The sequence below is a fragment of the Peromyscus leucopus genome, chromosome 4 (assembly GCF_004664715.2).
Source record: "Peromyscus leucopus breed LL Stock chromosome 4, UCI_PerLeu_2.1, whole genome shotgun sequence".
In the NCBI taxonomy this organism is placed as follows: domain Eukaryota; kingdom Metazoa; phylum Chordata; class Mammalia; order Rodentia; family Cricetidae; genus Peromyscus; species Peromyscus leucopus.
Genome location: NC_051066.1, coordinates 18850506 through 18863113, shown reverse-complemented (window position 1 = coordinate 18863113; position 12608 = coordinate 18850506). Strand labels below are relative to the sequence as shown.

The window sequence follows — 12608 nt, the reverse complement described above, 5'->3', positions numbered from 1 at the left end:
TAATTTGTATCTTTTCCCACTCTGTAGTATGGAGAACAATGTGTTTCTCTATTATTTTATGAGAAGGATGCGAGAGATTTTTTTTAGGTTAGATTTTTTTGTGGAAATACACTGTTTTCAAAACAAAAAATAATCTTGGAATCAAAGACACAGAACATCATTTTCTAAGGGATTTGGCAACTATAAGTCCTTGGTGGTATAAAAATTTCCAAGTGAGTTCAAAATTAGAATAGATGAATGAACTTTCACTGTAAAAAATCCAGAGTTGCCTTGTGAAAAGTTGACTTCATATTTCTAGATTTGTGTTCAAGTTTTCACATTTAAGAATTCTCTTTAAAGCAATGCTTACAAACCTTCATGATCTTGAGGTTCTGATCGCCCTGCCTCCAATTCCTCAGTGATGGCATTAAGAGCATACACCCCTGTTCCTGATTTCTGTGGAGGTAGGATGGAACCCAAGGGAGGCATTCTACCAAATGAACTGAATCACCAACCCCAAAGTCTTTTTTTGTTTGTTTGTTTAGTTCTTATTAGAGATTTATTTCTCCTCACTATTCACAATACTTAAGTAGGACATCAATAATATTTGTAATATCAAAGAAAAATATTAGGACTTTATGTGAAATGAGTACCAGCATGATAATGATTGTTTTATTTACAATGATAATTTATTTTAGCCCGTGTTTGATATACTTCTTCTGGAAACTTTTAAATTTCATTTATTTATTCCTTTCTCTCTTCAGCATTTGGATATGAACTTTGGCCTTCCAGATGCTGGGCAAGCACTCTCTTAGTGAGCTACAGTACCAGCAATGGCTACTTTTAAATTTTAACCACATAGCACATTTTTTAAAAACTCATATCGAATTATTTTTTACAATATAATTTTAGTTACAAATCTTTACATCTGGAGAATTAAATGCTAAGGAGTTTACTTAGAAGTAAGAAAAGATCTAGAAAAACAGGATAGATTAATAAACTTCAAGTTTTGTTAAGAAAAGGACATAAAGTATCCACTAACTCAAATCTTCAGTGATGGGATTTTCTAACTCAAGTAAAATTAGTTTAAATACCGCAGAATTTCTCAGTAATGTGTTGCCTATCTATTTTTGTACTTCACAGAATTGAGTATTAATATTTAAACCAGGCTGATTAGTATTACTATCAACAGTACCAAGATAAATTTTACTTTTTTGCTCTCTCCCCACTGTCTGTCACAGACCTTCTGATACTGTAATTTAAATAGATACGGTGGCTCTTATAGGCTTGAGCTGTAGCTACTTTGAGAAGCAATCCACTTAATTTGATTTTTTTGAATTTCATCATGTAAATGTGATTACATTTACCTATACAGTCATTCTCAATGATAACATTTACCAAACCAATGAAATGACTTCTATGGCTTAAGAAGCCAAAACCGACAGTAGATAGATAGAGGTAGATAAAAGGATGATGCAACAATTGGTTGTTTTATTCTTATAATAGTAGAGATAACTGTCACAATTTTATGTTCAATAATTTTATGTATCTGTGAGTTTGCAGGTGTAAAATAAGCTCATAATCTACGTTTTTGTATATTAACAACATAATGAATGTTAAATGAATATCCCAAACAGTGTTATGTGTTTAATTTGAAAAACAAACAGAAATATAAGAAAAGTTTTCACGGAAGCATGTCATGAGAGCCACAGTTTGGAGATACACCAAGAATTAATTTGGAAACAATGAAACAAACAAACAAACAAAGAACATTGTGTGATGTTTTACTCCTGCAGCTTCTGTCCATGAAATGGCTATTGATTTTCTTTCCTAGGTATTTGTATTGGATTGACTGCTGTGAATATCCTCACATTGGCCGTGTCGGAATGGATGGATCCAATCAGAGTGTTGTCATAGAAACCAAGATTTCTAGACCAATGGCACTAACTATAGATTATGTCAACCGTAGACTCTACTGGGCTGATGAAAATCACATTGAATTTAGCAACATGGATGGATCTCATAGACATAAAGGTTGGTCCAGCATTACAGACAAGTCAGTATTTCCAAGTGCAGAAAATAGTATTTTTAAATATTTTTTCATCAAACACATTTCTTATTTTAAGGTCACATTATATACATATATATATATGTATATAATGAAAGTGCCAGTTTGCTTTAATTGTATTTTTCTAAATAAACAAATGGGTGATGGTTTTCTAAATTAATATATACATGTAACCCAACTGAATTGGAATAGAAAAATACTTGATTGGAAATGTTAGTTTTTATCATACTATGTCAAATTAGTACATTATTTAGTGTACAGTTATATACTACAGCAGCAGCAACAAACAACTTTCACATCAGGATAGCATTCAGGAAATTGTACATATAATTCAAAATATAATATTCAATGCATCATTATTATTTCTATAATGTATTAGTTTCAAAATTATATCAAATTTGTAAAGGAATTTGACACAAGGAGATATTATGAGCAGAAAATGCATTTTAAGTAAAAATAGATGTAGATGAAGACAAAATAATTAAAAAGAGGTAGGCATTTGATAGGTAAAGCTTCAGAAGAGGAGAGACAAACATGATATAGATATAGCCAACTACAAATTACTGACATGAACTCTTAAAATGTTGGAAATCGATGTAGAATGTTTTTTTCACTGATTAAAGCAGGAAACCTGAAATTGTCCTGATTTTTTCATGAACTAACATTGCTTTGGTTATTTGACAATTTGGTGTCTACACATCTTCTCAAATACATGTGGTGCAGAGGACACAGTCCCTTGTTGCAATCTAATTTAGTGTAATTTCTCCTCTGTCCTCTAAGCTTAGAACAGAATTCAAGAACAAAGGAAAAAGAAACAGAAAGGAAGGAAGGGAAGATGTTTGTTTCTTGTCAGGGAGACTCTGGAACTCTGTGCTGAAATGAGGACTTCAGAAGTCTGGAGCCATGAAAATCAAAAGAAAAGACATAAAATGTCCCAAAGCCTTAGCACCACTAATTTTTCCTAATGCCCTCTCTGCTAATGTTTCAACTTTCTAACAAGAATTACTGAGAAGTTGTCAGAGCTGCTCCTATACAAGAACGCAGTGATTAAGTAAGCATATGTAATGCACTTAAGCGTTGACAGTCTAACTATGAACATTAAGAAAATCCACCAGGATTCAATTAGAGTAGACAATCAGTTAATGTGTAAGTTGAAACTTTGATCACAACAAAACCAAATCACAGTTATGCTTAGCTTTTAAAAATTCTCTTCTACCCAAGCAATCTAACAGTGAATGTTCCTTGTAGTCATAGGTTGACATATTCATAGTTTTATCTGTCCCTATGAATGCTGAGACTACATTTTTACACCTATAAAATGGACTAGGCTTCTGTAAGTATGTTAATATGTGATAAAATTTACTGTACAGTAAAACACACTAGAGTATTTAATTGGTTGTCATATATTGAAAATATATTGCAGTATAAAATGTTTGCCTGTTCTTAATATGAACTGTGGACATTTGAATATTAAATATTAATAGGTAAAATAAGAGATATATTAGAAAATATTGACTACATCCTCCAGATATATTTTAAAAACATATTGTGTATGTTTCTGACTAATCCTCTGAGAGATTTAATATGAAATCAAATGCACGTTTATGTAGTATCTTGCACTCATTAGATTGGTGATGACTGTGAGTAGAGACATAAAACAGCAAAGTGATGTAGCACCATAATATTTAAAAATGAAATATTTGACAGAAAGATTAATTTATCTTGGTGTTACTAAGTTTAAAAAAATAGTGTGAGGCACAAGAATGGAGAGAAGTGAAAATAAAATTTATCTCAAGAAATATTTTCTGCTAAAGAATCTCCAAGAAAGACTACTGAGACATTTTTGAGTGCCTTAGCTGCCAGTACCAGGGTACAGGATAATTACCTGGTACAACTGAATGTAGCCTGACTGTAGCCTGACTTATGCTGACGCCACAGCCTGTGAGAGGAAGGTCTCATTTACTGTATTGGTAAAGATGTCTTTTATTGCTCTAGGCATGGGAAGGAGGTGCATATTTGAGATAGAAAATGATACTTTTTGTTGAGTGACATTTTTCTCTAACCACCTTTCCCTTTTATCTTGACAATTGTCATTACTCTTATTTATGCTGTTGAAATAGGAAGCCAAACTCATTAGACAAGGAATGTTAGTCTAACAAAATGTAAGAGATAAGTAACTAAAGTTTTAGAACCACTTTCTTTCATACACCAAGTTTTAACAATGAGGAATATTGATCTTTAAGTTAAACTCTTTAAAGATTTTTTTTGTTTATCCAGATTTTATCAATCTCAACCATACAGTAGTTCTGTAAGTGAAGCCTTATTTGTATAGGGTTATTTATTTTTGAGATAGAGTCTCATGTATCCCAAGTTGGACTCAAACTTGTTACGTAACTGAGGATGACCTTGAACTTGGGACATTAATGTCTCTATCTCCAGATTACAGACAGGCCAACATACTGGGTTCATATGGTGTTGGATGCTTGAGCCCAGGACTTCATGCGTATTAAGCAAGCACTCTATCAACTTCAGTGCATTCCTACAAAGTAATTTTTTATTGTTTGCTCAATTAATGAACCTCTGAGATTTCTAATTTCAGTGCTTTGAACAAGTGAAAGAATGCATCCATGTGCCCAGTCATGTCCACTTGACTTTTTCTGTTCCTTCCTATTTAGACTCCTTTACCCAACTCACATTCCTTGGATCCTCACACAGTATTTTGTAAGAATTCACAGTATATTAATCAACATGCTGGCCTAGAAATGTCAAAAATTTAATCTCATTTAGCCATGTTCACCATTCCTTAATCTACACACACACACACACACACACACACACACACACACAACAACAACACACTCACATTTACCTAAGCATATATTATATAGTGTGTTTATAATTATATTATTTTATAAAATAACACAGGATAAAATATTAGTATTATGATTCAATATTAAAATGTTATATTGATCTTGGATTATTCTATATATTTATTTTAAATTACATATTCATTGGTTCATCTAAAGTTATTTTTATTTTTTTAATTCCTTCCAGATCATCTATTCACCCATTCCACAATCACTGACCCTTTGTGAGATGCATTATACTAAACTTTGGAATTATGAAGATGAATAAGTCCCTGTCTTCAAATCAAAATTCCATGGGAAAACTAGTTTTTAGATAAAGGTCTGATAGTAGGAATGGAAACTAGCATAATGAAAGATTTGCAGTACAGACAGCTCTAGGTTTTGGTGGGCTCTACCAGCCTGTTCACATGGGAAAATATGGAGCATTCTTCATGCAGCGAAATGGCATATGCAAAGTATAACAGAATCTTGAATCATTGTAGCTGTTATATAATTTGTCCATGGCTGAAAGGGATAGAAAAAGTAGATAATGACTCAGATAAACAAGAACAAATTGGTGCCATATTTTGACAAGCCTATACTTTGTAAATTGGTAGCCATCCTTTAGGTCGTAGGGAGCCATTGATGGTGTTTAGTTTATAGAATGCTATTATTAGTTTTGACAGCAGCGTGGAAAATGAATGACTCTAGAAGGTCAACCAATTTAAACACTGCTAAAACACTTCAGGAGAAAATGCTTGAAGTGATTGTAGCTGGGGGAATAGGGATACAGTGTCATATTCAATACTAACTCATCAGCTAAACAGAATAAATTAGCAAACTTAACAGTGGAAAGATTAGAGTTGTACATACTCAGTATATAATGTATATTATATATTTCCCCTACTAAGGGGAAATTAGACCTCCGTGTTATAACTATTAGATTTCCATACATTTATGCGCTTTTCAAGAATTCAATACACCAAAGTGAAGTTCCTGAATCACAAAGCTCTGTTCTGATGTGAGATTCACTGATTTTAGTAGCATAGAAATCTTTCAAAGTCCATTCTTCTAGCATTCTGAAATGTACATTAATCTGTAAGTACCTTACTGTGAATATCACACTGAAATAATTTTCAAAAATATAAAGTCTTAAGCATTACATTTGTATGAGATGACTTGAAATATACTTACTTCTTGATTTGTCTTTAAGTGATCATGTTCTAAACCTTCCACAGGGGATACAAGCACCATGTCCATCTCTCATCAACACATCCATTCCGTTCAGTCTTACTGTGTTCAAGACTGTAGATGCTTCTATAATCATCCTATCATGTGCCATGAGACCCATTTACATCAGTGAAGTTACTTCAGAGATTAAATAATTAGTCCAAAGTCACATAGCTCATAATCAAGAGACTTGGGTTTAACTGAGTTCTACCTATTGCCAAAGCTGAAAAATCTCTTTCACTCTTCTACAGGCTTCGTATTTTAAAACAGAATATTTCATGCCTGCTTGTAATATCCCCTATTAACAAGGGATATAATGCATGTAAGTGTACACATAGATAAAAGTGTGTCCATTTGAGTTTTTTAGAGTTCATTTAAATGATAGATTTCAGTATTTGCAGTAAACAGGCATGCATTGAAAAGTCTGCTAAACAGCATAACTACACTCAAGTTTATATCTCATAAAGTACTAGGTTTGTTTGCGTCTTTGGTCAAGGGAAAGGAATACCAATGCACTTAGAATAGATACTATTGCCTTAGTTCAGCAGTTCTCAACCTGTGAGTCATGACCTTTTTAAATGACCCTTTTACAGGGTCACAAATCAAATATCCTCCATATCAGATATTTACATTATGATTCATAACAGTAGAATAATTACAGTTATGAAGTAGCAACAAAATAATTTTATGGGTGGGGTCACAACAGCTTGAGGAATTGTATTAAAGGGTCTCAGCATGAGGAAGGTTGAGAATCACTGTCTTAGTTTATCTCAGCTTGGGGAACAAATTCTGCTATGTGTAGCATTTTATAAACAATACTATCTTGTTTATTCCAACCTGTAGTCTGAGAAACTCAAGATCAAGGTGCTGTCATATTTGATACTTCCAGAATGAATGCTCTGCTTTGTTGACAGGCCTTTCATGTGTCCCCACATAAGGAAAGAAGGGAGAAACTCTCTGAGGCTCCTTTTGTAGGAACACTAATCCCATTCAGGAGCATAGGGTCCTTAGAACATAACTACATCCCAAAGGCTACTATTAATACTGTTACATAAGGCAATCGTATTTTGGGCTTTTGCCCATTTCACTGAGACCATATCATACTATTCTGTCAGGGGAGTTTGATGTTATAGTTTATTTCCAATCTAACTGTAACTCCTGAGTCCAGGGAAACTTGTAAATCTTCTTCTAGATTTTCTTTCACAAAATTCGAGCATTTTTGCCTTTCCCTGGATTGCTAAAACAGGTGACTAATGTCTCCAGGAAGGAACATCAGTAATAACTCTGTATATGTCTAAACAAGAGTTTCTATTTCCATTTATGACAAGAAAATGAAACACCAGAAAATCCTATTGTGAACAAAAGTTCATTCTAACTATTTTATCAAAGGACGTGAATTCAGAGTTAGATCCCACTTTCTATAAACTGTGCTCTGGAACTGAAGATGTATTAGGAAGATGTGCTGCCAAAAATGGGCTGAAAATACTCTACAAGTGATGAGAAGGTGTTTCTGATCTTGAACTTTTGTTTCTTTGTTGTAATAGTTTTCTTCACATTTCAACTTGTTTCCAAGTGCTTTAATCTTGTGCAGATCAGATGGCTGTGTCCATATTTACCTACAAGTTGGAATTTATATTAATTTACTAATTTCTATGATGAACAGGTGTTGGATATAATTATAACTATAGTTCATCAGTGAATTGTCATTTATGGAGCAGATAAACTAAAAAATTCAATACAATTATGTTGACTCTCCCTGTCCATTTAAAGCATAAGTGTGTCCCAGATCTGAGGATTCTCATAATGCAAGGGTCAGTATTAAACCCTGAGGTTTAACCATAGTCTAAATCATGTGGTTGTTTCATATGAGAGTCTAGTTTATGATTTGAAGGGGCTGTTCTGTGTGGTTATTAAAAAATGCAAAAATTCCAGCACTCAGGAGGCAGAGGCAGGCTGATCTTTATGAGTTCGAGGCCAGCTTGGTCTACAGAGCAAGATCCAGGAAAGGCACAAAGATACACAGAGAAACCCTGTCTCGAAAAAACCAAAACCAAAAACCAAAAAATAAACAAACAAACCATAAAATGGTAGACTGATACCATGAAAAGGAATCATAGTTTCAGCACTCTTCTGGGGAAATAGCATAAAATACATTAAAAGACTCTCTTTAGAAAGGGTAACAATCACATCACAGAAAAGAGACAATTATTTTATTTCTATGGATTGTGAACCTCACAAGATTTTGCGTTAATGTTTGTGGAAAATTTAAATACTTGAAGAATTTTATGAGAGGGAAACAGTCTAATAAACCAGCCTCACTATTAAGGAATAGTCTCTAGAATGTCTTGTTCATGGTAAGACACTACATTTTAATTGTTTTGAAAAATATCCCTTTCATCACAGTCCACTGCAAAGAGTAGGCTTCACAAAATGTACTGCTGTTTATAATATAATTAAAGTTAATGACAGAAAGCAAAATACAGTTCAGTTACTATAGAAGTGTTTCTGAGCCAGTAAAATAAAGTGAAATTAAGTGTAATATATAAAACCTCTCAGAACTTCAATGTCGATCATGGCTTTGATTTTGGAGCTTTGAATAGGACATGTTGTGTTTAATTGTATGTGCATTTCAACAGAAAATTTTGTTTTACAAATATCACATATTTTATATGTCCCCTTGAAATATGGACATTTTAACCCCTACTTTTATTTGAGTCCTTGGTCACCTTCAACAACACCATTTTCTCACATATGTGATCATGGGTAAGCTAGGGAGCAGCAGGTGTGTCTCAGAGGTTCTGTTGCCGCAGGCTCTTCCAGGCTCTTGTCCATAGACAAGGACTTCAGTGTGTTTCTTGTTTGGAAATTAGTGAGGTTAAAACAGAGGTATATTATTTTTAATTAATTTATTTATATTTATGTATTTATATTCAGTATGTCTAGTGCACATGTGTGCATTCATGTGTGTTTGGGAACTGTACACATGTGTGTCTTGCAGTAGGTCAATATTGGATGTTTTCTGCTATCGTTTTTGCTGTAACTTTTTGAGACAGGAGTCTCTTACTGAAGCCAGAGTTTGCTGGTCCTGCTAGAGTGCACAGCCAGTAAACCACTGAGATCCTTCTGGTTGCACCTCACTCCCCATCTCTGGGGCTCTAAATTCACAGGTAACACTGCTTTTGTCTGCTGCTGGGGATCAAAGTCCTGTCCCTATGCTTGTGAAGCAAACACTCTTACCCACTGTACCACCCCCCTCAAGCCCAGAGAAGGGCTTCTTCTCTGTTTATTTGTTTGCTTTTTTTTCCCCAGTCAGTTATATCCTTACTTCAGCTTTCCCTTAGGACAACCCAGAACACATAGGAAAATGCTTGTGTAGTGCATTCTTTTCTGGTTTTATTTCAGAAGCATGTTTCTCATTTTTGCTATTGGAGTTCTAATTCAGATGCCTCACTGTGGGAAATCTGGTAGATGGATGTGACCACTAACCCCAGAAATCAAATGTAAAGAGTGAAGATGAAAGGCAGCAAGTGAATGTATTATTCAATTGGCCATGATTTATCAGCACTGCCATCTATGATATTGACATCGACTCTGAGGTGCCTTAGAGAAATGGGCAAGAAGTATGCATGTTCATGCAGTATTGGCCAAACTGTTCCATAGATCACTTTATAAGTTCTGGTCAGACAGAATCTTATTGGTGTCAGGCAATTTCCGCTGCAATGATTTGTGCAGGCAATTTTCAATTTTGTGCCTAGAAAATTTTCAGTATTAGAAGACCGGCAGTGGACAACCTCTACTTGCATCTCATAGTGTTTATCTATCAGAATTGTGATCTTGGGAAGGGAAAATCTAGGTCACATAATATGTTTGCTCCTGCTTAGAAGTGAGGGTCAGTCTCATCATTGAGTGATCAGGCTAACAGCTCAGCTGCTCTGGAATATGAAAGGTAGTAACTGGAGACTTCCATATGTCACTCAAGGAACTAGAGCAGGACTTCACTGAAGCTGGAAGTATTCATTTAGTCAAAGAATGGTCTTGGTTCTTCTTCCTTTCTTAGCCTTGAAGGGGAGGCTCAGCAGCTTTTGCTGAACAGTGTTTGGATGATCTGTATGCTGACATACCAGGTATAGTTGAATTGGACCCAAAGCCAAGAAGACAAAATAAACAGGGTAGTGGTGGTGCACACCCTTAATCCCAGCACTCGGGAGGCAGAGGCAGGTGCATCTCTGTGAGTTTGAGGCCAGCCTGGTCTAAAGTGAGAGTTCCAGGAAAATCAGAGCTACAAAGAGAAACCCTGTCTCCAAAAAAACCAAAATTAAAAAAAAAGAAAGAAGATAGATAAGTAAAATAAAGGTGAAGAAGCCAATTTTTATGAATTTCACTCTGTTTTTAATTATCTATTAGTAATCACAGGTCCAAGCAAAGAATCATTACCGTTAGTAAAAAGCAGCCACAAAATACATGTTAGAATTGCAGAAAAGTAAGGAGTCAAGAATTCTTGAAAAAGATTCCATGAGATGTCTGTCTCATGTGTGACTTTTCCTGGGCATTTGTGAACAACTGCCTGTGCATCCTAAAGAAGGTTCAAATGACTGTGTGAATAAATGAATCCACACAGCTTGGTGGAGAATGAGTTACTAAAGTTATAGTATAGGCATAAGTGAGGGGTTTCTTACCAGAGCATGGCTAATTGAAAGGAAACTGCATCATAGAAAATCCCACTTCAGTATGGGTGTTGACTCATACGTAGAAGCAGCATCCCTGACTTCCCTGCACAACTTATGCGCAGTTCCCCTCCTTTGGAAAGAGTCTCATCTTCCTAGTAAAGTAAGAGTTAACTGCTGTTATATTCCTGCTAAGGGGCCTAGTGAATGATGTAGCTTTCTGAGATTCCTGGGCCATGGAAGTTTCTTTAGCACTCTGAGTCATATTTTCCCCTTTGTCTTAGAGAGCCTCTTTCAGTTTGGGGGAGACAGGAACACAGCATTGTTGAGTGATTACATGCTTAATATTTTAAAATATTTTCTAAAAATATATTTCAAGGGGCAGATGAGATGGCTTAACAGTTAAGAGTATTTGTTGATCCTGCAAAGGGCCCTAGTTCAGTTCCCAGCAGTCAAGTGAAGGCTTATGACAATTTGATCTGTAACTACAGTAATTGTCGATCTGATACACTTTTCCGGCCTACACAGACACCAGGAACACATGTGGTACACATACACACATGCAGACAAATATGCAAAGACATAAAAATATAAAATACTAATAGTAAGTTCCTAATGTACACATGTAGAAAGGCATAACTCTTACATGTACTGATAAGTTGAAAAACCGTATTTCTATTGCCCATGTCACTTTGCATCTTCACTAGAAAGATCCAGAATATTACAGAAATGTATGGATCTGCCTTTTTAAAGTTTCAGAAACAATGTTTCTTGGCTTATTTCAGAGGTTATAGTGGTATCATCATGAGACAATCCATTCAGGGAAAGCCTTTTTAAAAATTAACACACTCTAATTTTTACAGTCTCATTCATAACACTGCAGATAATGCCACATTTATCAGTTGGATCTGTTTTTAGAGCTTGAATTACTGAAAAGGCCATGTCTGACTCACATGATAATTTAAAAACAGGTGAAAGAGAATAATGTGCTGAGTTGTATACAACCAATACGACCAGTGTATGTCAGGGATCTGTACCACTTGACTGTAGACAAAGAGATACAAGAAATACTCCATAAGGATGTACCACAAATGCCACCCACCTCTTAATAATCTTAGAAGATTTCTGAATGCAACATCAGTTTCTATACTTGTCATTATAAATTAGACACAGGACAAAAATTTAAACATGTAATGACCTAGTCCACCAAGGAGGCAATTGGAATTTTATTAGTAGAGTATTCAAAGGTAGCCTTCTGTAATAGACTCCCAGGCAGTATTAGCTTAGTTTTATCTATGTTCTAAGACATGTGCTGAATCAAGACGTTTGTTTTTTGGTTACAAAGTGACCTCCCTGAAAGAGACATTGTATTTTTACTGGAAAAAAACACTTTTCCCTTTTCTGATATTTATAAGCATTGTCTAGCCTTATTGTTCCTAGAATTTCTTAAGGCTTTTATTCTTTTAGAACAATAGATTTTTAGATTCATTTGCTTTAAATTTATTGTATAGGGGTATTACTTAAAATTAAGCAAGAATGCATTAAAGGCAAGAAAACTGTTTGTAGGGGAGAATAGCAAATACATATTTCAGAGACTTTGAAGATAAAACTATTATTAAAAAAGATTACACAAGCAAGTCTAAAGGGCCTGGCAAAGGAGATACAGTCTTGCCTCTGAGAGTACATTACATCACAGTTGTTTTATTTAGTGATGCTATTTATAACTGTCTCTGCCTTAATGCAATGAAGATCAGTGTGCCCTGGACATTTCTCAGCTACCCACTCTTCTCTGTTAGTCTTCATGAGCTAGAAACTGTGCCT

The 12608-nt window shown here is 34.8% G+C and overlaps 1 protein-coding gene across 5 annotated transcripts in view; it reads left to right on the top strand.

Moving 5' to 3' along the window:
* Positions 1 to 12608, top strand: part of Lrp1b (LDL receptor related protein 1B) — a 1927307-nt gene that overhangs the window by 1671359 nt on the left and 243340 nt on the right. For all 5 annotated transcript variants that reach the window (XM_037205578.1, XM_028868856.2, XM_037205579.1 and 2 more), the window contains one exon: positions 1814 to 2013. In XM_037205578.1, coding sequence (XP_037061473.1) covers positions 1814 to 2013 — 200 coding nt within the window. The remainder of the gene's footprint in view (positions 1 to 1813; positions 2014 to 12608) is intronic.